Source organism: Protopterus annectens, chromosome 3.part1, assembly GCF_019279795.1.
Source record: "Protopterus annectens isolate FY-2018-M chromosome 3.part1, PAN1.0, whole genome shotgun sequence".
In the NCBI taxonomy this organism is placed as follows: Eukaryota; Metazoa; Chordata; order Ceratodontiformes; family Protopteridae; genus Protopterus; species Protopterus annectens.
This window is the reverse complement of record NC_056732.1, coordinates 1,877,211,414-1,877,236,569: the sequence shown is the minus strand read 5'-3', so window position 1 is coordinate 1,877,236,569 and position 25,156 is coordinate 1,877,211,414. Positions and strand designations below refer to the sequence as shown.

The window sequence follows — 25,156 nt, the reverse complement described above, 5'->3', positions numbered from 1 at the left end:
GATGTCATACAGCCTGCATACTGAATTAAAACTTTATTGTTTAAATGTGTAAACATCTACAGTAGTAGCACTTTTATATTTTAATAGTTCTGCTCAGCTTGCCTCATACTATTACGCTTCACTTTTACGTAACTCTTGCTTCTTTTTGATCTTTAACCTGCTGCCTTAAAATCCTGTCTATATCACGGAGCTAAAATGGAGTACAAAGGAGGAAACTTTCTATGGTAGCGATTATGCCTTATAGGTGTTTTTATTAAACTGTTAGTGTTTTAACACTATTTCAGTTTTTGTGAATGTGTCATTCATAATGCATTTATATAACAAAATATCCAGTACTAGGCTACAAAAAACATCCTGAATTTATGTTAAATTTAAATGATAGCTCTACTGGAATGTTTCGTTTTAAATGTATTTGTATTGTCTAGAAGAACACTAGATACTTAATTGCAGATGCAAGGAAAGGGGCAAGAAGTCAACACAGGTGTACAGGTGTGCAGTGAGTTAGGCCAATAACTTCAAGTGGCATGAGGTCAAAGTTCACATCTGCACTACATTAAAACAGGCGCAGTAATTAAATAATACATCAACTATACTGCAAGTTAACTAATCGTAGCATATGAATTCATAAAACAGAAAATCTGTAAAATGGGTAATGCTGAGAATCAGGAAAGAAGGGACGCTCCAAGTCCAAAATAGACTTTGCATATACACTTGAACTGCGGCATAATGCTTGCCAGCTATTGCACATATCTGTGCATAAGAATGCACCAGTGAAGAGGTTAGCAGTCATTACGACTGAAGGGCTATACCTTCCCATCTTATAAAATAAATACTCCCAGATTAGAAGAGTAAAACATAGATTACCAGAAGCAGACCCATATATCTCCACTGTTATTTCTAAATTAGCACTAAGGGTAAAGTCTAGTGAAATCTTTCCAAACAGTTCATTTTCCCACATTAAACTTAAGCAAGTGGGAAAAAAAAGCGCTCCAACTGCATTTCTTAAAAATGGGCTTGGATAACATAAAATGATATTTGAGTGGTGTGTGATACTGTTACTTTGTAACATTGCCGTGTGTGTGATACTATGTTACTTTGTAACATTTCCATGTGTGTGATACTTTGTAACATTGCCATGTGTGTGATACTACGTTACTTTGTAACACTACCATTTAACAAGATTACAAACCACCTGCACTCTTTTGAAGTCACACATTCATGACTGCAGCACAGAAATATATTTGCAGCAGAGAGCGTTTAGACACAAACACAGCAGTACAACATGAGGTTCATGCAACTCACAGTATTATAAGAAACCTGCTGACAGTTTTATGGGCAATCACACTCCTGGACCACAAAAAAGAGCTTTATTCATTAAGTCTTGATACTTCCTGCAGTACTAATGTCTTCCAGCACTCTTAAGTGTTTATCACTATTTCCTAGTTTTTTGTTGTACCTCAATATGGCCTGATTGGGGTTAACATGCTGACATGAATTAATTTTGCATACAATGTTTTTGTCTCCCCTAATGTACTTCTGCAGGCACATGTAATGTAGTGGGGTGAGAACTTTTAATGCTGCAATATATCACCAGTGATTAAGAGTGAGGGTACTGAGATTCTTTACTTTTTCACAGTCTCTTGCAAGACATCAGTTTGTCTTTTGTAATGAAAACAGCATTTTATACACTTTTGAATCCTGGACTTGTCAGAGCAATTTATTTAGTGCTTTTGTTCAAATCAGAAATTATAGCTTCAAGCTATAATTTCTAGAACTGTAGTCAGGTTTAAAACTTTTGATGGACCCCAAATCAGGGAGCTGTCCAATTACTTCCTTAAGGTCATAGACACATAAGATGGAGCTAGCCCTCTTTACCAAGACAATGTCACAAATATAAGTAGCAACTAATGCTAGATTTCACAAAAAGTGTGCAAAGAAAAATAACAAAAACGGCAATGCCAAAGTGTACCAACAAACTTACAACAGCCCCCCGAAACACTTAAATGGTGCTGATTTGTGATCACATAATTGATTCAGTATTTAAAGATGGAGTTTCTTCTGTTTGACCATTTTCTGATGAAGTTGTGGTTATGATTAAAGAATGAATGCGCTATACATTATTGGTTTTGTTTGAGTTTACGTATAAGTGTTTTGTTTTTTTGTTTTGTTGAGTGCAAAGAAATTATCAAAACAGCTTTAGGCAGAAATCAGTAAAAATGCTACTTAATTATAAGTTCTTTTCATGCAGTACTATTGATACTGGATTAAAGGGGAAAAACACTCTGTGATGCAAAAATGACATTTGGAAAGAAATGCAATTTATCTATCACTATCGGATGGGGTACACTCTGAATGAAATTCTAAAAAGAAAATGAGTGGTGCATGTAATACAGTTACTCTAAAAAATGTTACAAACTACATCACTGCATCTTAAATGAAGTTAGTCAAAACTAATTTAAGTAGTCATTTTATATTTATAAAATGGTATGAGATCAGATCTGATCTTTCCGACTGATTATCTTGCAGAGAGAATGTCCTTACCTTGCATCCCTTCAATTTCTGTTCTTTCAATTTTGTCCATGAGATCATTAGAATTCCACTTGGCAATTTCTTTGGGAAACAGTTCTTCCTGATCTGAAAGATCTTCTAACAAAAGAAAAGGGGAAAAAAAGAATTTCGTTTTGATTGCCAAAGTAGCCACTGTGAAAACAAAATACAGTCCGTAACCCACAGGCAACAGTGGCATGAGCAGTTTCACAATTGTTTCTCTTACATACACTCACACACACACATACACACGCACACACACACACACACACACACACACACACACACACACACACACACACACACACACACACACACACACACATGCATGCACAGACATACAAACAATATTTTTATTTATTTATTTGAAATTTGTTTACCGGGAAGGTCTGACTGGGTATGCACCCATTTTCAGTGGAGGCCCAAGGAGAAAAGCTCCATAGAACACATTAAGCAAATTACAAATTGACATTATTTACAAAGACTAAGACAATATCACAGAAAAACTGTTTTTGGATGCAATAAAAAATAAGCAATATGGTTATGACACTCAATATAGATGAATCAAGAGAAGACTCTAGGACAGCATCTGAGAACTATAAAGTGTGGATACAGTGAAAGAAGCAAGAGTCTGAGCACACTATATATATATGATACTTGAGAATTAATAATATGTATATTTTTGTGATAATATATGACAAATAAGTAATAAAGTTGGAACACATTATATACAGATTCTAGCTAGAAATTACTGTCATGGTTTCTAAGATAAAGAAAGGTTAGAGCTGAAATAGAAAGAAAGTGTATATGATAGTTAAGGTATTACCAAGGGAAAGGCTAGAAAGCAGAATGAGCTGTATGAGTCCTTAGCATGCAGCCTCAGAAATCATTGTGTAGTTAATCACAGCTATAAAACTCTAGGAAAAATCATCTATGCAACAGTTACATGATCTTTTTTAAATGGGGAAAATCCCCCCAAACCCTGCTACGTGGAGAGTAAGCACCCACACCCCTTTATGTGTACATACTAACTCCATCATTACACAACTACAGAGAAAGCAGGAACAGCTGACAAAGGTACAAACAACTGTTGCTGATAGAAAGTTTCACTCTCCCTCACAGGGCGTTGAAACTCAACCAATTACAAGTGCATGGTTTACACCCTGATGACATATACAGAAACAAACAAACAAAAAAAAAACGCACACAGGTGTAAGAGTCATATGCAATTTTACATGTGTCAAGGTTGGAAAGGTATAGAGTAATTCCTAAACATTGTTTATGTGTGAGTTCTCATCAAAAGATCCCTTTCAGCCATGATGTTGGTGAGCCCTGTGTAAGAAATTCAGTATTTCTTTAAAGACAGTTTAACAGTAGTTAAGTGTTCATGCTTTGAGAGCCACAGGAATATATAGTGAATATATCAAATATAACAATGTGTACCTGGAAATGACACTTTGAGAGGACTGGACAAATACAATGTCCATTTTTCAAAAGTATAACATAGACCAGGTACTACAAGGGTTTTTATTTTATGAAATTTAGGATTTTGCTGTCAAAATTAGGAAAAGTGGAGTTGCAGAACATGATTTTATTTAATATTGCCTCATCATTTTTGATTTTTAAGTAAACCAAGGGTAAAAATAAGTTTGTTATTTTTTTAAATTTGAATTTAAAGGAAATAGGTTTACCATTTAGAGAATTGCTCATTCCCATCAGCATGTCTGCTTCCTTGTGTACTGCTATAGAGCTTTGCACATGCTTAGTTATACATAATGCTACATACACGATGCAGCTTTACACTGTCACGTGATGTGGGCCGGACAGTATTAGAACATATAAGGTACTGATCTTTTGATATAACGAGGGCCTTAAATATAATAAAGTAATAATCCATAACTGGGTATGTATAATACTTGGATTACTTATGACTGATATGGTTGGATCCCAAGTGCAAAGACAGTTTCGGATAAATAGGCATTACCTTTCCCAGAAGTAGATTAAAAATGTCATAATTTAAAAAAAAAAGAAAACAGAAGAAGAAATTGCTTACCGTTTTAATGGCATTCTGTTTTGGAAGTTCTTTTTTTGTGTGCAGTGTCTCCTCACCATCCGTTGTGGGTAGGGACAGCTTCCTAACCTACTGTAAATGTGTGGGACATCTACATGTCAGTGGCTGCACAAAATGTACGGCTGAGGGCATTTCCCTTAAAGGGAGTTAGGAGTGCAATTGCATCCAGCTGTTTATCTGAGGACACTTGTGTAGTCCAGATATCCTGCTAGTGAGTTTTAGTAACTTTTTAAAAACATTTTTAGATAGTATTTCTCTATCTTTCTTGTTTCTTGTGTATTCCAGGAAAGAGGGGAGTTGGTTAATATCTGGGTAGCTGGATGCACTTCATTTTTTTGTTTGGCAGCGTGGAGAAGGTAGCTACTTTGAACACCTACAGACATATGAATTTCCATTGCTCTCCTTTTGAAGTTGGAGATTTTCATGGGTTATTTTGGATTTACCATGACAATGCATATTGTCAAGTCTGATCAGCATGCATGTTTTCGAATAATAACTAGTTCTTGTTGTCTGCTATATAGCATTGTATACTCTGAATATAGAAATGTTGTAACACTTGAATGCAGGCAATATGGTTCTTCTTTTTTTGCTGTACACTTTTTGCTAAATGGTCATCCTCATCCAAGGATAACACCATAGGTAGCTTGGTTACTGTCAGTCTACAGACCACAATAATATGTGATGTATGGCAATTATGAATAACATCAAATTAACTAAAAGAGTCCAAGTAAAATTTAGAAAACTGGAAGGTTAAAACCCAACACTACATGGGTAAATTAAAATCGAACACTACATCAATAAGTTAGTAAGTTAAGACCCAACATTACATTGGTAAGTTAAGACCCCACACTACATTGGTAATTTAAGACCCCACATTACATTGGTAAGTTAAGATCCAACATTAGATTGGTAAGTTAAGACCCTACACTACATTGGTAAGTTAAGACCCCACAAGACATTGGTAAGGTAAGACCCAACATTACATCGGTAAGGTAAGACCCTACACTACATCAGTAATTTTAGTCCCCACATTATATCGATAAGTAAAGACTGCACATTACATCAGTAAGTTAAGACCCCACACCACATCGGTAAGTTAAGACTCCACATTACATCGGTAAGTTAAGACCCTACATTACATCGGTAAGTTAAGACTCTACATTACATTGGTAAGTTAAAACCATGTACTACATTGGTAAGTTAAGCCCCTACACTACACTACATCGATACGTTAAGACCCAATATTATATCTGTAAGTTAAGACCCCACACTACATTGGTTAGTTAAGACCTCACACTACATTAATAAGTTAAGACCCCACATTGTACCAATAAGTTAAGATCCCACCCTACATCTGTAAGTTAAAACCACACATTACATTGGCAAGTTAAGACCCCACACTACATTGATAAGTTAAAATCACACACTACATTGGTAAGTTAAGACCCCACATTACATCAATAATTTAAGGCTGAACACTACATCTGTAAGTTAAGACTGCAGACTACATTGGTAAGTTAAGTCCCCCACATTACATTGATAGGTTAAGACCCCACACTACATTGGTAAGTTAAGACCCCACATTACATCAATAAGTTATGACCATGCACTACATTGGTACGTTAAGACTCTACATTACATCTGTAAGTTAAGACTGCACACTACACTGATAAGTTCACGTAAAGCACATATGATTGATAACCTTCTGAACATTTTATGTATCTGCTGATGTACTTCATCTCAGCAGTTACAAGTGAAAAGAAGAGAAGACCACTGCTTTTGTCTGCTACAGGGCCGCAGCCCTGTACCAGGAAAAGAAACAAAAGAAGCCAGATTTGAATGAAGATAGAATAATAGCATTTCATTATAAAAAAATAATACATACCATTTTAGGACCCACTGACCACATATTCACAGGGTAGCATGTAGGCTCAGTTAAAATCTCTGCCTCACAGCTGCACAGGGTGGGGTTCAATTCCAACTCCCAGTTTCTACCTATAGGAAGCTTACATGCCCCCCCCCCATGACTATATGATTTTTTCTGGGTACTTTGCCCCCTACCCCCCAATTGACTGGTTAAATTTTATATATATATATATATATATATATATATATATATATATATATATATATATATGTATATGTATATTTATATATATTTTATATCTATATATCTGTTTGCATATCACATTAACACCGAGCCCTTGTGACCTGGGTAGCAAATGAAAAGAGTCAGATGTGGGCCAGTGCATTTACCTGGCAAACAGAGGAGTACGTATTCACTTCTTACATAATAGTAATCAGATTTCCTCATTTAGACATTGGTGACAAGGATGGCATACTTGGCTATGGTTTATGTCTGAATTTTATCAGTACAAAAGATGTTTAGGAGGTAGTATATAATGAGCAACATTTCAAGTTAGTGATGTTTATGATGCCCTCATCCCAAACTACCTTCCTCTCTGTTGGTTGCTTATACCTGTCAAAAAGGCCAATCCTCATTCCTTAAGGTTCCTTGTCACTGTAAATAAAGCAATGGCTGCACCATATTTTACAGCAGAATCTTTCACGCCCTGAGAACTCCCAGCTGACTGACAATGGCCAGACATCCCCTCCTATATCTGCTAGCAGTCACTCCCTGTACTGCCCCACTGGTCCTATATCTGCTAGTGGCCACTCCCTGTACTGCCCCACTGGTCCTATATCTGCTAGCAGTCATTCCCTGTACTACCCCACTGGTTGTATATCTGCTAACAGTCACTCCCTGTACTACCCCACCGGTCGTATATCTGCTAACAGTCACTCCCTGTACTGCCCTACTGGCTCTATATCTGATAGCCCTAATTCCCTCTACTGCCCCATTGGTCCTATATCTGCTAGGGGTCACTCCTTGTACTACCCCACTGGTCATATATCTGCTAACAGTCACTCACTGTGCTGCCCCACTGGTCCTATATCTGCTAGTGGTCACTCCTTATACTACCCCACTGGCTGTGGCTGCATTTAATAGGATGGAAGGAGCAAATGAAAGGAGCATTAAAACTCGTATTACCTTCCTGGCTGAGGGAAGGATTGGTGAGGGGGAAACAGAAGTGGAAAGCTGTCTTGTAGGGGGGCAGATGGCAGCTAGAATGCCTGGGGCATCACACACTGTGTCCTGCACCAGAGCTTTTACTTTTAGCCCTACTCTTTTCTGATATGTTGGAGCACACCATGGTGTGTGTGTGCGTGCGTGTGTGCGTGTGTGTGTGTGTGTGTGTGTGTGTGTGTGTGTGTGTGTCTGTGTGTGAGTGCGCTCACGCCTGCGCATGTGTGTTTGTGTGTATGTGTGTGTGTGTGTGTGTGTGTGTGTGTGTGTGTGTGTGTGTGTGTGTGTGTGTGTGTGTGTAATGGCAGTGTAAGTCACCCACCCCCACTTATGTGCTGATGTGTCCCCCACATTGGCTGCCCCTAACGTATGTCTAAACAATCTGCATGGTTTCAGTATCCCCACTGTGGCCATCTGCGTTATGCTGTCTGCATCCAGCAGACTCCTGTACCCTTCCCCTGATGAGAGAGGAGCAGGATGAGTCTTGTACTTTTTATCCACCCCTTCAAGTCTAGTGGGTGTCCAAGACACTAGTCAAAATTGAATTGCCTGGCTTATAGTCAGGGCCTTATCTGTCTACACCAACATGGCTTTCTCATTTTAGAGCAGCTCTGATATAATAGAGGTGATAATGTGCTAAATCTAAGGCAAATAAATAAGTATTCTGCACCATATACTATTGTATTGTTTTCTGTCTTTGAATCTCATAGGCTGCTGTCAGTGCTATAGCACAGAAGACTGAACACATACATACATTTACTAGAGATGGTTAGTAGGTAACCCTTTTATGAAATTCAGGGTTGTGAGAGAGAAACCAAGAGAGCCTGTCCTGGAATTCACTGTCTCCAAGGGAGAGAGAGAACCCAATGCTGGACAAGATGTCAGTCTAAACACCACCACCCACACACAAAACACAGAGATGGTATACATGCCTATTGGCAAAATGGAAAATCAGCACTTTACTTATGACAAGTCTTCAGGATGGTGTTTGAAACTGAAGCACCCAGTGAAAATCCACATAGAGGGAAGGCCTGCAGACTCCACAAAGAATGCACTCCACTCTGGAGGTAAACTGGAGAGTCAAGCAATGCAATGTAGCATTGCTAAGTGCTGTACCGTTCTGCCATTCTTCCGTATACAAATTTCATTTAAATGCTTTGTTATGGATGGTCACCAAATTGATGGTTTCGTAGAGCAACTGGTTGCTCCCCCTCCACAGAGAAGATACCTGGCCGGCCTCTCTACAGCTAATCCTCAACAGGTGTTTCATTCTTAAATGAAGGTTTACGTCACTGTGAGTAAACCTGCTCCCACTGCCTCAGCAAGCTGCCAAACAGCAACTGTGCATTAAGATAATATTAAGCAAGGTCATCTAAAAAAACAAAGATGGACATAAATATCAGAAGTTCAACATTCTAAAGAAAACAAACACTTCAGATAGCAGAGATCTGTGAGCTATAGTAAAAAACAATGCAAAAAAAGAGGCTGACCCAAAGTCTTCTTATATTCTGGAATGCAGAAGTACAGAATGGATGCAGACAGCAAACTCATTTGGTAAAAGTGGGCCTGTAATATCTCATATAATATGAGGGCACTGCATATGCAATTGTGAAATAACAAGCCATGGTAAAAGATATTAGTACTTAGGTCAGTTAGCATTAATAATATCCTTAACGTTGTGCGTTAGCAGCTTTTATATCTTGGAATAATGACACAGCAATAAGTCCTTTGCGTTCTGCATTGGTTCCATGCTTTTCCCATAAATGAGCTCTCTGGGATATGTGGCTGCAGAGGGTGGTCAGTGTTATCAATGTGGGAGTTACAGCTCACTATGTCATGCGGCACCAGCTCTGACTTTGCAATGCTAATCCAAGCTAGCAATGGTGTATTCTATTTTACTCCAATCTCAACAGCCTATTCTAAGCTGTATGTATCCTAGTACTGTTTCTTGACATGCTTTTAAATATATCTTCTGAGATGTAACACAAAGACAAATGAAAATACAAAACATTAGTAAATTAAGCATCACTGATGCTATAAACAGAGTACTGTGAAAATATTTCTGTTCATTCTGCTTATGGTAGGAATAGAACTGTAGGACACCAAACTAAGTCACATGCACCAACCTCCTCCCCTGAACACACAATGTTCATTCTGCAAACAAAAGACACAAACAGACGTTTTGCCAGTTTTAGGAAACACCAGTTTAGATCAGATGCATTTTAGAGAAAGAAAGAAGCAATGCTTCACTGCACTTACTGATCTGGTTGAAAATGAAACAAAAGTAGGAAATCACGTTCTAACATGGAATTATGCAAACAAAGGCAATTACTTTCACTTTTGGTGCAAAATCAAAAGTAACTTATTTCATTGACTCTATATCTGAAGGGGGCGTAAATCCTGAAAAATGTATTAAATTGTTTAATGGTCATAACACTGTTTAAAATACTTCAAGACAATTGTGGACAACTTAAATCTGATTTGCTGTATTTCATGTAGTGCAAACTACAGAAAAAGAGCAGGTGCTTCATTTTAAAACAGTTTGAAGGAATTGCTTAAAAAATATCAATCATCATAGAAAATAATGTTTTACTGAGGCATACTGGCACGCTTTAAGCCGTGTTACATTTCTGCAACTGATCCCAGCCTTCCAGGCACTCCAGAGCTGAGTACTAGAAGGGTTTCACCTTGTCATTCAGTCAGGAAGGCAAGCAATACACCTCTTCCTGTTAATCACAGTACCCCAATGGGCCAGAAGGAATTCCTGTTCATGAGACACCAAACGGATTTTCTAAGTTCTCTTGGCCTCATTTTTCTGCTATTTTGCCTATGTTAAATGTATGTCCTGAAGCATACAGATGCAAGAATGCAGCTGCAGCCAGCCTACCACCAGTCCCACGTTTGGGTTCAGAGACACTGAAATTACTTGCCACTCATAGGAATGGGCGTCTCCTCTCTCAGTGTACCATCCACAATAAATCTTGCTCTCCTAAGGTATCCATGTCTCAGCCTAAACCATTCTTGAACATATATCATAAAATGTACGTAGTCATTTAGTGCCCTCACATTACATGACCTGAAAAGAGATCTAAAAATCAGACTGACTGTATCTGACTAAGAAATGCCAGCTTGCAGCCCCCACATATACACACATACACACTCATTAAGTAAAATACCACAAAATACCATGTGCATCGAAGAATTCCTCATCGGAGCTTTCTTCCGAATCTCTGGCAATGCTCTGTATCCTCCACTCTGAAATGTTGTGACGTGACGGGCTTGCTGAAAAAAAGATGAAAGGCATTACTGTGAATCAAAAGGTGCTGGCTCTGTGAAACATAAATAATTTATTCAGAGGAACTGTATGCTGTGTGAAAGTTTGTGAGACTCTTTTATAATTAGAAGCAGGATTACAGCTACGTCTATGTCCCTGTTTGCCTTTCTGTGTGTCATTTCTGATGTTTCTGCCACTGTAGTAGTCTATACGTGGCCTGAATTGCTTGTAAAACTGCAATGCCTTGTGGATCATTTCTAGAGTAGTATTCAGCTGCTGCTGGTCAGGCTGCAGTTTGGTCAATTGATCTTGAAACAACCTGGTGTAGCCAAAGTTGCGACCTTATTGCATAGATTTGCCTGGGTCTCAGCAACACAGAGTTAAAATTCTGACTACTGCTGAGACACCTGGAAGAAGAAATTGTCTGCAACAATGACTCATAAATACTGTATGTACATAAGAGGTGTGCAAAGCAAACAAGGGAAGTTAAGTACATTGTCTGTTCAGGTGTTCCTATTTAAGGATTTCTTAAAACCATAATCCTAATTACTACCACCCATTTCCCACCCACAGTAACACATTGCATTAGGTTTTGACTTCTGATATAATTCTAATAGTAAATGTATTGCTATAAAGTTTCCTGCAACTGTCCATTATGATCTATAAAGCAGTACATTACCATTATGTTATTCTTAAAGCTGCCCCCCGTCGGTGGACTTTGAAATGTCTGATTTCCATTTGTACAGGATGTTGTTCATTTCTAGTCAGAGTCTAGTTTGGTAAGTCTAAATTATGTTTACTTCCTTGGACTGAAAAAATATAGATCTGTTCTGTATATATCTTCACATAAAACAATGCAGCTGCATACAGTTCTTTTACACTCCCTGGTACAGTACCTTTATGCCCCAAGGCAAATTTTTCTTTGCTGGTTTTCATGTAGTGCAGTCACAGTGCATGTGTTTGTACTCATGCATTATGGGTACACACTGTCAGGACTACTAATGTAAAATGTATGATGCGGTAACCTGTCTGCTTGAATTGCACACCTAAGCATAAAGGAAGCTATATACTATCTGTGAAGTTACTGTAAAGTGCCTACATGCATGGTTCAGGTATGACAGCCTGTAATGTGTCTTATTTTTACAAACAAAAACACCAAATTAAAGCTGCATGATTGCTATTGCTGAACTACAGTGCTCGAACCCAGGAAACATAACTAACTTCTATTATTGCTATTCCCAACTAATAGTGAAGCTCAATAAAACAAAACCTGATCTTCCATCCCACACGACACACTTCTCCCACTGTCACATTTAACATCATATCCAAGAATAAAACAGCTATCTTCCCTGTCACTCACACTAAACTACTGGGGATGGAGATTGACTGCAACATAAAATTGTATATCGGCATCTCCCTTACCATAAAGAAGATTCACAAAAAATTGGGTTTACTATACAGAAATAAACAATTTCTCACAAAAACACTAAGGCCACAATAGCATGAATACACATCATCTCCACACTTCTCTATGCTTGTCCACTCCTCATCAATCTTAGAAAGTCAGATATAACAAAACTGGATACCTGCTACAAGAAAACTGCTACATTTACCACTGATACTCCATACAGATCATACCACTGCCTAGCCCTTAAACAGCTCAACTGGCTTGAACTTCTTCAGCTCCTCCTTTACAACCAACTTATACTAGCCCACGAGATTCTAAGCCACCCTGAAAAAAAACAGTGCTACACAATTTATTATATCCCTACACCAGAGTCCTATGCACCAGTAATAAATTCCTCCTTGATGTAACTAAAGCCAACAATACAGCTGGGGTATCCGTCTTCTCAAATTACATAGCTAAAAAGAGGAATACCTTGCCCACTGACATTTCAGTCACATCTTCCTTATCACAATTTAAAAAAAGCTCTAAAAATACACCTAGCAGATGCATGGCTCTATAACTCTGTCAGTCCAGGCTAGTCAAATGCCCAGTCACCCTTTTCACATCCAACTGCAAACATTCCATCCTGACATCAGACAGTATTCTTATCCAAATATGAAGAAAGAAAGATATAATCCATGCCTCTGGCTGATTCTCGGACTCATGTTATATAGGAACTGTTCCACATCCCTCTGATCACTTTAAAATGTGCTCATCACCTCCTCACTAGACAAGTATGTTTTAATATTCTCATTTATCAGTAGCAGGATACGTATTTGTAAATCAAATGCATTAATATGTGTACATAAATTACATACTTCAATACTATGGAAGCTTATAGTTTTAATGTGCAATGTATTGTGTCATTTTATTGTTCTATGCAATGTGTCATATGTTGCAGCTTTTCTCCCCTGGCCTCCGCTGAAAAAGGACCTGTGTCCAGTCAGACTTTCCCAGTAACCAAATGTAAAATAAAATAAATAAATAAATTCTACTTGTAGTATGAAAAGGCACTGAAGGGACATTCCTATAGCAGCTATTAAATTTATGCTTTCAGAAAGGCACTAAATTCCAAAAGATTTCACCAAGATGCCAATCTGTTTGCAATGCTAATTTAACAACTATATACGATTTGTTTAAGCATAAAGTGTTAGTAGATGTGAAATATATTCATGCAATCATACTGTACTGCTCAGATTTATTCATTAGTGGGGCTGAGTGCTTCAGAACAAACACAAATCTGTTTTTGAGTGGCTAACTTTAATACTAGCTTTGTAGTTGCATGTAAACATTTGATAAGTAACACTGGTGTTAAAAAACAAACAAAAGTATACATGGAAGGCATACATGGTTTAATAACTTTGGCACTCAACAGATAAAAGTTCTGTAAAAAGGCATTTTGTTCTAATTTTGTAACCAAACTTCATGAGAATATCACTTAAATCAGTTTAATCAATATATATATATTAAAGTACAATACATAATCTAAACCATCCTATCACACTCAATACATTAAATAGCCTCCACCTAGATGACTAGGGAGTGTAAAATTATTCAATACATCAAACACACTGACATTAAAGGATACATAAAACATACACTGAAAAATTATTCAAGTGCTATAAAAATAAAAATAAATACTGTCTATCTAATCAAATTTTAGATGCTCTAAACCTAAAAACACTATTAATTGAAACTGCTGCATTGAGGTCAGGGGGGGGGGTGCACAGAATTAAGTTTAAGTTGCCAATACAGTTCCCTCCTTCCTAATTTATCTATTCAATGTGCACCCCAATCATTGTACATTGTGGTTTCTACTGAGAGGTGCTCAAACTTCTTAAACATCTTAAAGCTTTGGCCTAAATAGGGTATTAGATTCATTTTGCATCTTAATGGCATAATTATGTTCATAAATAACATTCATGAAGCACATGTTCTGTCTTGTCAGTATGAAATTAAAAACAGTTTACACACCTAGAAAAATAGATAACTTTTAAGGTATTACAGCTAAAATTCCCCTTGCACTTAAAGGTACTCATTTTGGGGGAACAAAATTTCAAAGGCAGTGTAAGAGAGGTACTCTCCAAAATTAACCCAATTTTTGGATACATTGCACATTGTTTACCAGAGTGTATTTAGGTGTTATTTGTATTGTTCCATCTCTCCAATACTTCTTTTAAATTAAACATTCTTTGATAAACAAAGGTGGGGTTGGTCCTAATTTGTCCAGCAATCCCTTTGAACCAAATATCCCCCTCCAGTTCTCTGTAATATTTTTCTTAACTCTGTCTATACTATAAGCAAAGAGAAGAACCATTGCTTTCTACTTTTCTGCATTTTGCAGATCTGTTTGTTTACAATCCTCAGTGGGCGGTGTGATGATGTGAGTTATTGCCAGCTATGCCAGGAGAAGTAGGGCAGGAGATGTGTAACATATACCAGCATAGCTAGCTCGAGTTTTGTAAAGAATTATATATCATTTGCATATCAAACTGATTTGTACAGGTGCTTGTGTTGAAAATGTACTTGTAAAGTTGCTTGTGTTAAAAAAATGTACCAACAGTTGGTCCTGCTGGACAGAAAAGAAAAACAACTGTATGTCAGACTGTATTGTAACTGGTGAAATTAATATATTGTAACATAGAATACTGGAAGAGAAGAGGGCAAACTCAGTCCAGCTAACTTTGAAAAATAGTCTGAAATTAAATTACCTGGTTTAGGCCATAAACACTGATTTTACAGTTCTGATTGCAGGCAGAGACAAAATGTCTGTGAAAACCAGGAATAGGAATCCTACTGTATTGTCCTTATGGGTGAACTAATTGCTAACCTGGAAGGGTGGACATTTTTGAAATGGTTTTATGGCTTCCAGATGCTATAACTTAACAAAGCTCTATGTGTGCATTTTAATGCATATGTCCTAAATTCTGGTTCAGTTTCTAGTAAAGGGGGTAGTATAGGAACCAGACTCAGATGACCAAATGTATGTGATGTTATTCTGTAATCCAGCACTGAAATTATGTTTTAATACTAGATAGAACAGAAGGTTCAAGGCAGTCTGTTTTTGAAATCTGACAAAGAAGGAAGACCACTCACCCACTTCATCTTGCCTTGCTCTAGTAAGTGAACTAGGGAACAGTAATTCTTTAGATCATCCAGGAAAATATAGTGAGCTTAGTTAAGTATTGTTTTCCTGTATTTGTGTGAATGTTTCCATCAGTGTTATTTTTAATATTTCCTGTGATGGAAATTCTGGTGTTTATTGTAAATTGATATTTAGTATTTTCTTGTTTTTATAGTATTTATTATTAAATATATTTAAACTTTATACTGCAACTGGTCCTTTAGAGAATATTTTAACCTTTGAGAGTACTTATATTTATTTGGTGACACTGTGGCCATTCCTGAAAGCTTTGCTGTTTGGTCAATATTACCATTGGTATTAGTATTAATTTCACTCAGTATAATTGGGCAACCTGGTAAGAGCCTTAGAGCAGCTGGCTGTGTGAGTGTTCTAATGGCTGTACCTACCTTATAGTGTGATCAGAGGGGGCATAGCTAATAGATCTGTACCAGCCATTCCAAGATGCTTGAGAGTGTGTGTATGAAAATCAAATCTCAAGGAACGTGTGTATCAGCTACTTGGAGCAGGGACACAGATCACTGGTTTCACAAAGAGAGTGGCGGAGGACTTGGCTTGAAACATTCAGCTGAGGGCTCAACTCTACAGATTTGTCAGTGGGGAATCTTATTTGGTGCCTGGAGGGGGATGGAAACCCAGCCCCAAGACTGAGTGTGTTCCCTGTCTGCTCTTAAGGGAAATTGTGCTTAGTGCAGAGAGCTGCATCTGAACATACTGTATCTATTCTTGTTCAAGTGAACATCTCTCAATGGTGCCCATGGTGAGGATTGAGACTCCTTAATTATTGGCCCAGAGGAGGGATGTCACATATTGGTGGGCAGTAATGTGGACATTAACTGAACTTCTATAGCCTGTAGGCAGTTGTCACTGAAGGTGTGTGTGCTTTCAGCAGCCACAAGATAAACATGTAGAGTTTCATTTTCACAACAGTTTTTTGTCACTTTAGTTTATTCAGGTAAAGCAGGCAAAGATGTCAGCAGAGGATTATGGCAAGCTGACAAAGAACCAGTTGGCCAAGGTGTGTGAAACTAAAGGACTGGTACATGCAAACTGAATAAAGGGGAAATTATTTCAGCCTTAGTATCAGCTGTAGCCCAGACCAGCAACTAGGAGGATAACCAGTCTGGTGATGGGGATTTGCAGCCCTCAGAAACAGGACAGTTCAACTTTTCCTCAGAGGACTTAAAACCCCATCTGGAGTTAAAGAAACTTGAACCATAGGCCAAACATTTGGAATTAGAATCAGCAGAGAGATTGTGGCAGGCAATACATTTGGAATTAGAATCAGCACAGAGACTGTGGCATTTGGAGGTCAAAGAAAATAAGAAACAGCACCAACATAAGATGTAGATGTTGACTCTTTGTTGGGGTCATGAAGGTAATGGGGAAGGGAAAAATGAACCCTCGAATTGATAAAGGTCAGTAAATCTCTTCCAGAGTTTACAGAGAGTGATAATTTTGATAGTTTTATTCATATATTTGAAAGAGTATGTAAACAGTATATTGTTGACCAAGGGCTCTGGGTACAGTTCCTGACCCCCTTATCACATGGTAAAGCTGTAACTGTTCTAGCCAAACTGTCTAATACTGACTGTTTGAACTATGATAAAGTTAAACAATGTTTATTGGTATGTTTCAAGTTAACACCTGAAGCTTACAGAAAAAAGATTTGTGAGCATAGATACAAGGCAGATGAATGTGTATGTGATTATACTGCTGAGTTAAGCACTTTATTTCACAGGTGGGTGAGTGTGTGTCAGGTCACCACTTTTGAAAGACTGACAGACCTTTTTTCTGATGGAACAAACCCTTAGTACTTTGCCTGAGGATATGAGAATTTGGTTGGCAGACCGGGAGTGTAACTCTGCAGATGAGCTGGGGAGAAAAGGGGATCCCTACTTAGCAAGGAGGGCATCAATGCACAATAAGGGGATACCAAGTACTGCACATGGAATATAAGGGAATCCATGGTGGGCAGCGCAAATCACCACAACAGAGTCTACCAGTGACAGGGGAAGCCACTGGTTCAGCTACATGGCCAGGATCAAGGGTTAGATATTTTAAATGTAACCAGTGGGGCCATGTAGTATACAGTTGTCCATGGAAGCAAGGTGGGGAACAAAAGGTGGGGGAGCCAGCAAGTGGCAGTAACTGTATGCCAGTGGTAAGTTGTCTGGAGACAACAAGGGTACCAGACTATCACCATATATCTCATCTTAGTGGATGGAAAACAGGCCACTGCTAAGAGAGACACAGCCTCTGATATAACCATTGGGAATCCTGCAGTGGTTAAAGAGGAACAGTACTTGCTTAGGCAGTCCACTCCAGTCAAAGCATTAGGAGGGACCCCATTCCAAATACCTTTGGCCAGGGTTCACCTTGACTGGGAGAGTGGAAAAGGAAACAAGCAGGTACATGCGTTTGAGGATGTCCCTGCAGATGTCCTGATAGGGAATGATTTTAATAATGAAGCACCTTGTGTGCATGTAGTTAAAAGCAACAGGCTTAGAGACAGGCATGTTGGGCTGGTAGCCTGGGGGAGACCCAGACAGACCCCACACCTGAAGCCAGGGCTGGTCAGGTGGCTATTTCAGGGAGGGAGCTACCCTGTAGCAGTGAGCCTGAAGGTGAGCCACAGCTGCTAGGAGGTACTGATGTTCCCTTGGGCAGAGTGATTGCAAGGGCAGAGGTGACTGGTAGTACCCAGGCTGACAGTGAGACACTGCTGTCAGAGGATACCAGACTTCCTGTGGAAGGGGAACTGGGAAGGGTCACAAAGGTAGAGTTGAGACAAACTCAGCTCTTGAACCCTACACTAAGAGGCTTGAGGGAGGTAGCTAGGGAGGCACCTGATTCTCAAGGAGAAGGGGACTCTGTATACTGGAACAAATGGTTATTGTATAGAGTGGATTGGGATAGCTAGAAGATGAGGTAATACAGCAGTTGGTAGTGCCCAGAGCCTACTGTCTGTCACTTCTAGACATAGCCCATGACATTCCTTTTGCAGGTCATACAGGCATAAAGCATACCAAGAGAAGTAATATGCAAAACTTTTATTGGCCTGGGATTGTAAGGGATGTAACAGAGTACTGCAGGACCTGTGAGCAGTGCCAAAAAGTAGACAAGGCAGGAGACAAGGTCAAAGCTCCTTGGATACCTTTGCCTGTGACTGAGAAACTATTTCAGAGGGTAGCTATGATATTGTGGAGCCTCTGAGTACCCCACGTTCCACGGGGAAGAAGTACATCCTGGTGGTAGTAGATTGTGCTGCTGGATACCCTGAGGTGGTGGCTCAGTCCTCTATCAAGGCAGAAAAGGTGACAAATGCTTTGTTAAAGATTTTCTGCAGAGTAGGTTTCCCAAGAGAAATACTGAATAACAGAGATGCCAGTTTCATGTCAGACCTGCTGGTTTGTCTGTGGGAGCACTGAGGGGTGAAGCACCTAAAGACCTCCCCCTACCACCCCTAGACTAATGGTCTTGTGGAGAGGTAAACTCTACCCTAAAGACTGTGCTACAGGCATTTACAGACCAGTTTAAGAGAGAGTGGGACAAATATTTGCCCCATCTGCTGTTTGCATACAGAGAGGTACCCCAGGAATCCACATTTTTTTAACATTTTGAGTTGATGTAGGAGCATTAGGTGAGGAGGCCTTAAGATTTGATTCATGAAGAGTGGGAGGGTGAGCATGACTCCCACAAGGAGTCTGTTGTAATATGTCCTAAACCTCAGGAAAAGGCCTAGGAGCTCATGGGCTTGGCCCAGGATAACCTGACAGGAGTGTAACCACAGAAAAAGATCTGGTGTGATAGGAATGCTCGAGCCAGAGATTATGCTGTGGGACAGCAGGTTATGCTTTTCATTCCTGTCTGACACAATAAGCTGCAGGCAGCTTGAGAGGGACCCTTCAAAGGGGCATGGAAGGTCAGTAATGTTAACTAAAATGTAAACCTATTAGGCAGGAGGCAGGGGAACAAATTGTACCATGTTAGCATGAAAAAGCCTTACCATGATAGGGAGGCTCTGGTGCTGGGTATTTGCAGTGGATGGCAGGAGAATTCTGAGGGGGATCTGGTGACTGATCTCCTCAGTGAGGTTTGTACTGACACCTCAGTGGAAGGAGTAGCAATGTCCCAGCAGCTGTCCCCTACCCAGGTTTGAGAAATCTGAGCTGTGTTAAAGGAGTTTGGGGGCATGTTCACTGGGAAACCTGGGTGCACCCACTTGATGCAGCACCATGTGGATACAGGACCCCAAAGGCCTAATAAGCAGGCCCCTTACAGGGTCTGCCTGAGTGAGTCAGACAGACTCTGATGGAGAAGATACAGGAAATGTTGGAACTGGGGGTAATCCAGCATAGCAGCAGTCCCTGTGCCTCCCCAGTGGTGTTGCTACCAAAGAAAGATGGCAGCACCAGGTTCTGTGTGGACTACAGAAAACTAAATATTCACACAGAGTCAGATGTTTACCCCATATGCCTAGGACAGATGAAGCATTAGAGCAGCTGGGTGGAGCTAAGTATCTGACCACTATTTATCTGACCAAGGGCTACTGGCAAGTGTCCTTGACTCCCACCGCTAGAGAGAGGTTACCCATTGTGTCTCCTTTTAGATTATATGAGTTCACAAAGATACCCCTTGGGATGACAAATGCCCCAGCAACCTTCTAGAGGCTGGCAGATCATATTCTAGCAGTAGCAGGAGATTATACCCTTGCTTACCTGGATGCTTTTGCCATTTACAGCCATTCTTTGCAAGAGCACCTTCAGTGTGTCAGGGAAGTTGTGAGCAGGCTGCAAAGGGCAGAGTTGTCCATTAAGCTGAGTAAGTGTCAGGTGGCTATATCAGTGGTCTCCTACCTGGGACATAGACTGGGGAGTGGTAGGATCAGGCCAGAACCTGCCAAAGTGGAAGCCATTCAGGCATGGCCTGCCCCTGTTACCAAAAAAGCAGGTGAGGGCATTCTTGAGGACAGCAGGGTATTATAGAAAGTTTGTTCCCAGTTATATAGTACAAGAGGTACTCCCCTCAGAGACCTGATGAGAAAAAACAGGCCAGATAAGGTAGTGTTGACCCCACCCTGTGAGCAGGCATGCCAAAAGCTTAATGGGGCTTTGGGAGGAACCCCTGTGTTAGCCAGCCCAGATTACAGCAAAGAATATGTTGTGCAGGTGGATGCTTTGAGCCATGGAGTGGGGGCTGTACTCAGCCCAGCTTCTTCAGATGGAGAAGAGCACCCAATTGTATATCTCAGCCATAGACTCCATCCTAGGGAGGAATGTTATGCAGCAGGAGAAAAATAATATCTAGTCATAGAATGGGCACTGCAGAAATTTCAGCCCTATCTGTATGGAAGAAAATTCACTGTAGTTATAGACCACATGGCTACATCTAACCAGCCAGCAAAATGTCACGTTATTAAGGTGGAGCCTAGGGTTGCAGGCATATGATATGGCAGTGCAGCACTGTAGTGAGGTCAGCAATGCCAATGCAGATGGGCTGTCAAGACAGGGTATTGGTTAATGTGCTCCCAGACATGCTCATGTCCCACAAGCCACATTTCTACAGAGTCACTTGAGAAACTAGCTCAAGTCTTCAAAGGGGAGAGAGATGTGATGATGTGAGATATTGCCAGCTATGCCAGGAGAAGTAGGGCAGTGGATGTGTAACATATGCAAGTATAACTAGCTGGAGTTTTGTTAAGAATTATATGTCATTTGTATATCAAACTGACTTGTACAGGTGTTTGTGTTGAAAATGTATTTGTAAAGTTGCTTGTGTTAAAAAAAATGTACTAACAGTTGGTTCTATTGGACAGAAAAGAAATAAACATCTATGTCAGACTATATTGTAACTGTTGAAATAAATATATTGTAACAGAGAATACTGGAAGAGAAGAGGTTAATCTCAGTCTAGCTAACTTTGAAAAATAGTCTGAAATTAAATTACCTGTTTTAGGCCATAAAAATGTATCTTACAGTTTTGAATGCAGCCAGAGACAAAATGTCTGTGAAAACCTGGACTAGGAATCCTTACGGGTGAACTAATTCTTACCCTGGAAAGTGGACATTTTTGAAATGGTTCTATAGCTTCCAGATGCTATTACACACATTAGCAACGCTCTATGTGTGTGTATTATGACACATATGTGCTAGATTTTGGTTCATTTTCTAGTAAAGGAGGTAGTGAGGGAAACAGAGTCAGATGACCAGATGTATGTGAAGTTATTCGGTAATCCAGCACTAAAATAATGTTTCAATACTACATGAGACAAAAGTCTCAGGGCAGTCTGTTTTTGAAACCTGACAAAGAAGGAAGACAACACACCCACTTCAGCTTGCCTTGCTCTAGTAAGTGAACTAGCGAACGGTAATTCTTTAGATCATCCACAAAAATGTAGTGAGATTAGGTAAATATTGTTTGTCTGTATCTATGTGAATCTTTCCATCTGTGTTATTTTTAATATTTCCTGTGTCTGAAACTCTGGTGTTTATTGTAAATAGATATTTAACATTTTCATGTTCTATTATGACTTGTTATTAAATATAATTAAACTTTACATTGTGACTTTTTTTAGGGAATATTTTAATCTTTGCAAGTACTTATATTTATTTGGTGACACTGTGGCCACTCCTGAAAGCCTTGCTGTTTGGTCAACATTACTATTGGTATTAGTATTAATTTCATTCAGTATAGCTGGGTATCCTTGTTGTACATGGCCTACCTCATAAATAGGGGTATTTCATCCAGGAACAAGGAGGTTACAACATCCCTGTACTCCTCCATTTTCAGACCCATTATCAAGTACGATGCCCCTTTGGCATGTACCTTGCCAAGCATATGCAGGAGTTGGAGAGACCACAGAGGTTTCTGCCCAGGAAAATCCAGGGTCTCAAACACCTATCCTATAGAGATAGGCTAAAAGCCCTGTCCCTCTACTCAGTCTCATACAGACTGTTCAGAGGTGACCTGTGTCTGGCATACAAGGCCATTTCAGACTCAGCCTTGATGGAGTTGCTGCACATCCATAAGACAAACTCCACTCGTGCAACCCACACATAAGGCCTTAACCTGGTCTGTGACATTAATAGAACTTGTTGGCGGGATAGATTTGTGTCCCAAAGACAACCCCATCTGTGGAATAGACTCCCGCTCCATGTCAAGCAGAATACTTCCCTAGCCCTCTTTAAGAGGAACCTGGACAACTGGATGGGAAACAGAAAATACACCCCTGGGATCCCACCTGTGTCCCTGCTGGACAGGGGAACAGGTGTTGACTTTGAGGGAACATGGACAAAATTATTGGCTTTATAAGGGCCTTCAGGCCAATAGCCTAGTATCATCCTGTGAAACTATAAGAGCCTTAAAGTAGATGGCTGGTAGCAGTGAATCTATCTTATAGTCTAGGCAGAGATCATTGCTGGTAGATCTGTGTCAGCCTTTCCAGGGTGCATGTGTGTGTGTGAAAATCAAATCTCAAGGAGTGTGTGTATCAACTACTCGGGGAAGGGACACAGAGCACTGGTTTCACAGAGGGGGTGGTGGAAGACTTGGCTTGGGACACTCAGCTGAGGAATGAACTTTACAGCTTTGTCAGTGGGGAGTCTTATTTGGGGCCTGGAGAGTGAGAGAGAGGGAAACTCATCCCCAAGAATGTGCTCCTTGTCTGCTCTTAAGGGAAATTGTGCTTCGTGCAGAGAGTTGCATCTGAAAATACTTGTGTATTTATTTTTGTCCAAGTGAACATCCCTGACTGGTCTCTGTGCTGAGGATTGAGACTCCTTGATCACTTGCCCAGAGGAAGGACTTCACAGGCAGTTGGAACAGAAAGGGTTTAAAGGAAAACTTCCACTTTCGTCCAGTTTCTCAACAGGGCCAAGTAATCAGTCAGGGTACTTCTTAAACATATCTATCAACTTAATTTTTTCAGTCTCAAACTGCTTGTTATCTGTAATCAATCTTGAAATGCAAATTAACTGCCCTTTATTTATTTATTTATTTCACATTTGTTAACCGGGTTAGTCTGACTGAGCTTTTGGCTCATTTTCAGCAGAGACCCGGGGAGAAAAGCTCCTCAGGAATAGAAAACAATTTATTAAATTTTAGAACCATAGTAGTAACAATCAGCTATAGGATCCTACAAGCAGAGACCGGGAGAGAAAAAAAGCTCCTCAGGCAATTCAATTATACAGAGTATTAATAATTGGCAGACAAGTATGTGAGTTGTTACAAACAAGGTTTTAAACAATTAGCAAATGTGAATAGTTACAATATTATTTAAGCTGCTTAGAGCAAAATGAGTTAATAGTTAGGCAGATGCTTATTTAAAGTGGGTCGGATCTAGTTGTGTAGGAGTTTGGAAACAAGATAGGAAAGTAAGAATGGCTAGTAGGAGATGTAGGGGAGGATGAGTATAGGAGGCAGACCAGACAGGTAGGGTGTTTTGAGACTGTAAGAATTAAGAGTGGTTGGAGATAGAGGAAGGGAAGAGGTAGAAGAGGCAGGGGAATAGTGTTAGAGATACATTAAGTGTGAGGTGGTGAAATAGGTGAAATGATGGTGGTTTCAGGGTGGTTGGCTACAGTGGCAAGACCACTTTGTTTTTAGGTATTTCCTTGTGGCTAATTTGAAACTTTTGCTATACTGGAGGGATTTTATTTCCAAGGGGAGTTGGTTCCAGGATGTAGCTGGGTTATAGTTATAGAGAAGGCAGCCTATTTTGGTTTTGGGTTTGTAGATGTCTAATAATTCTTGATTTGAGCTGCGTAGCATCCTAGCAGGGAAATATTTGGATATGATAGTAGAAAGGCTGGGGCAAAAGGAGGGTAGATAAAGGATAGAGTGGATGATTTATAGTTGGTATAGTTGGAGCAGCTGAGGGAATTCTAGCCAGTCTAGTTGCTATAGTGCTAAGCAGTGATGTGACTTGTATGTTTGGTTAGCTGCAAATCTGGTGATCTTATTATAGGTAGTTTCAAGCTTGGAAATAAGTGTAGAATTTATGTTTGTGAATATGTGGCAGCTGTACAGGAGTGTTGGGAGTAATAAAGCCTGGGAGAGAGTTATTCAATCAGTGTTAGTTAAGTATTTCTTGCTACAGAAAAGGTGTCCAAGTTTCTGATGAGTTCTTTTTACCGAGTTAGTAATATGGAGATCAAACATAAGCTGATCATCTATTGTAACATCTAGCAATTTAGTACTAGATTCAGCTGAGATGATAGTGCTGTTGCAGGATAAAATGGTAAATGTACTTTTGAGTGTGGTGATTTTTTTAGGGAGGAAGAGTAGGAGCTTAGTTTTTTTTGGATTAAGTATTAGTTTGTTATCACTAAGCCAAGTCTCAATGGTGTGGAAGGATGCCTGGGTAGTTGAGTGGAGGTCAGTTGGGTTGTCAGCAATGGTTATAACAGTTGAGTCATCAGCATTTTGCACAAGAGATGACTGGGGACAAGAGGAGTAGAGCAAGTTGGTGAAAATATTAAAGAGTAGTGGTCCAAGTATGGACCCTTGGGGGACTCCTATGTGTATAGTGAAAGGGGAGGATAGTGCAGAGAGCCATTTAACAGATTGCTGGCAGGTAGAGAGAT

At 39.6% G+C, this 25,156-nt stretch overlaps 1 protein-coding gene across 8 annotated transcripts in view; it reads right to left on the bottom strand.

Annotated features, from left to right (window-relative positions):
- PITPNM2 (phosphatidylinositol transfer protein membrane associated 2) overlaps window positions 1-25,156 on the bottom strand; it is a 3,395,372-nt gene that overhangs the window by 539,939 nt on the left and 2,830,277 nt on the right. For all 8 annotated transcript variants that reach the window (XM_044067911.1, XM_044067913.1, XM_044067916.1 and 5 more), the window contains 2 exons: window positions 10,893-10,988; window positions 2,542-2,646 (listed from right to left, as the gene is read on the bottom strand). In XM_044067911.1, the coding sequence (XP_043923846.1) occupies window positions 2,542-2,646; window positions 10,893-10,988 (201 nt within the window). The remainder of the gene's footprint in view (window positions 1-2,541; window positions 2,647-10,892; window positions 10,989-25,156) is intronic.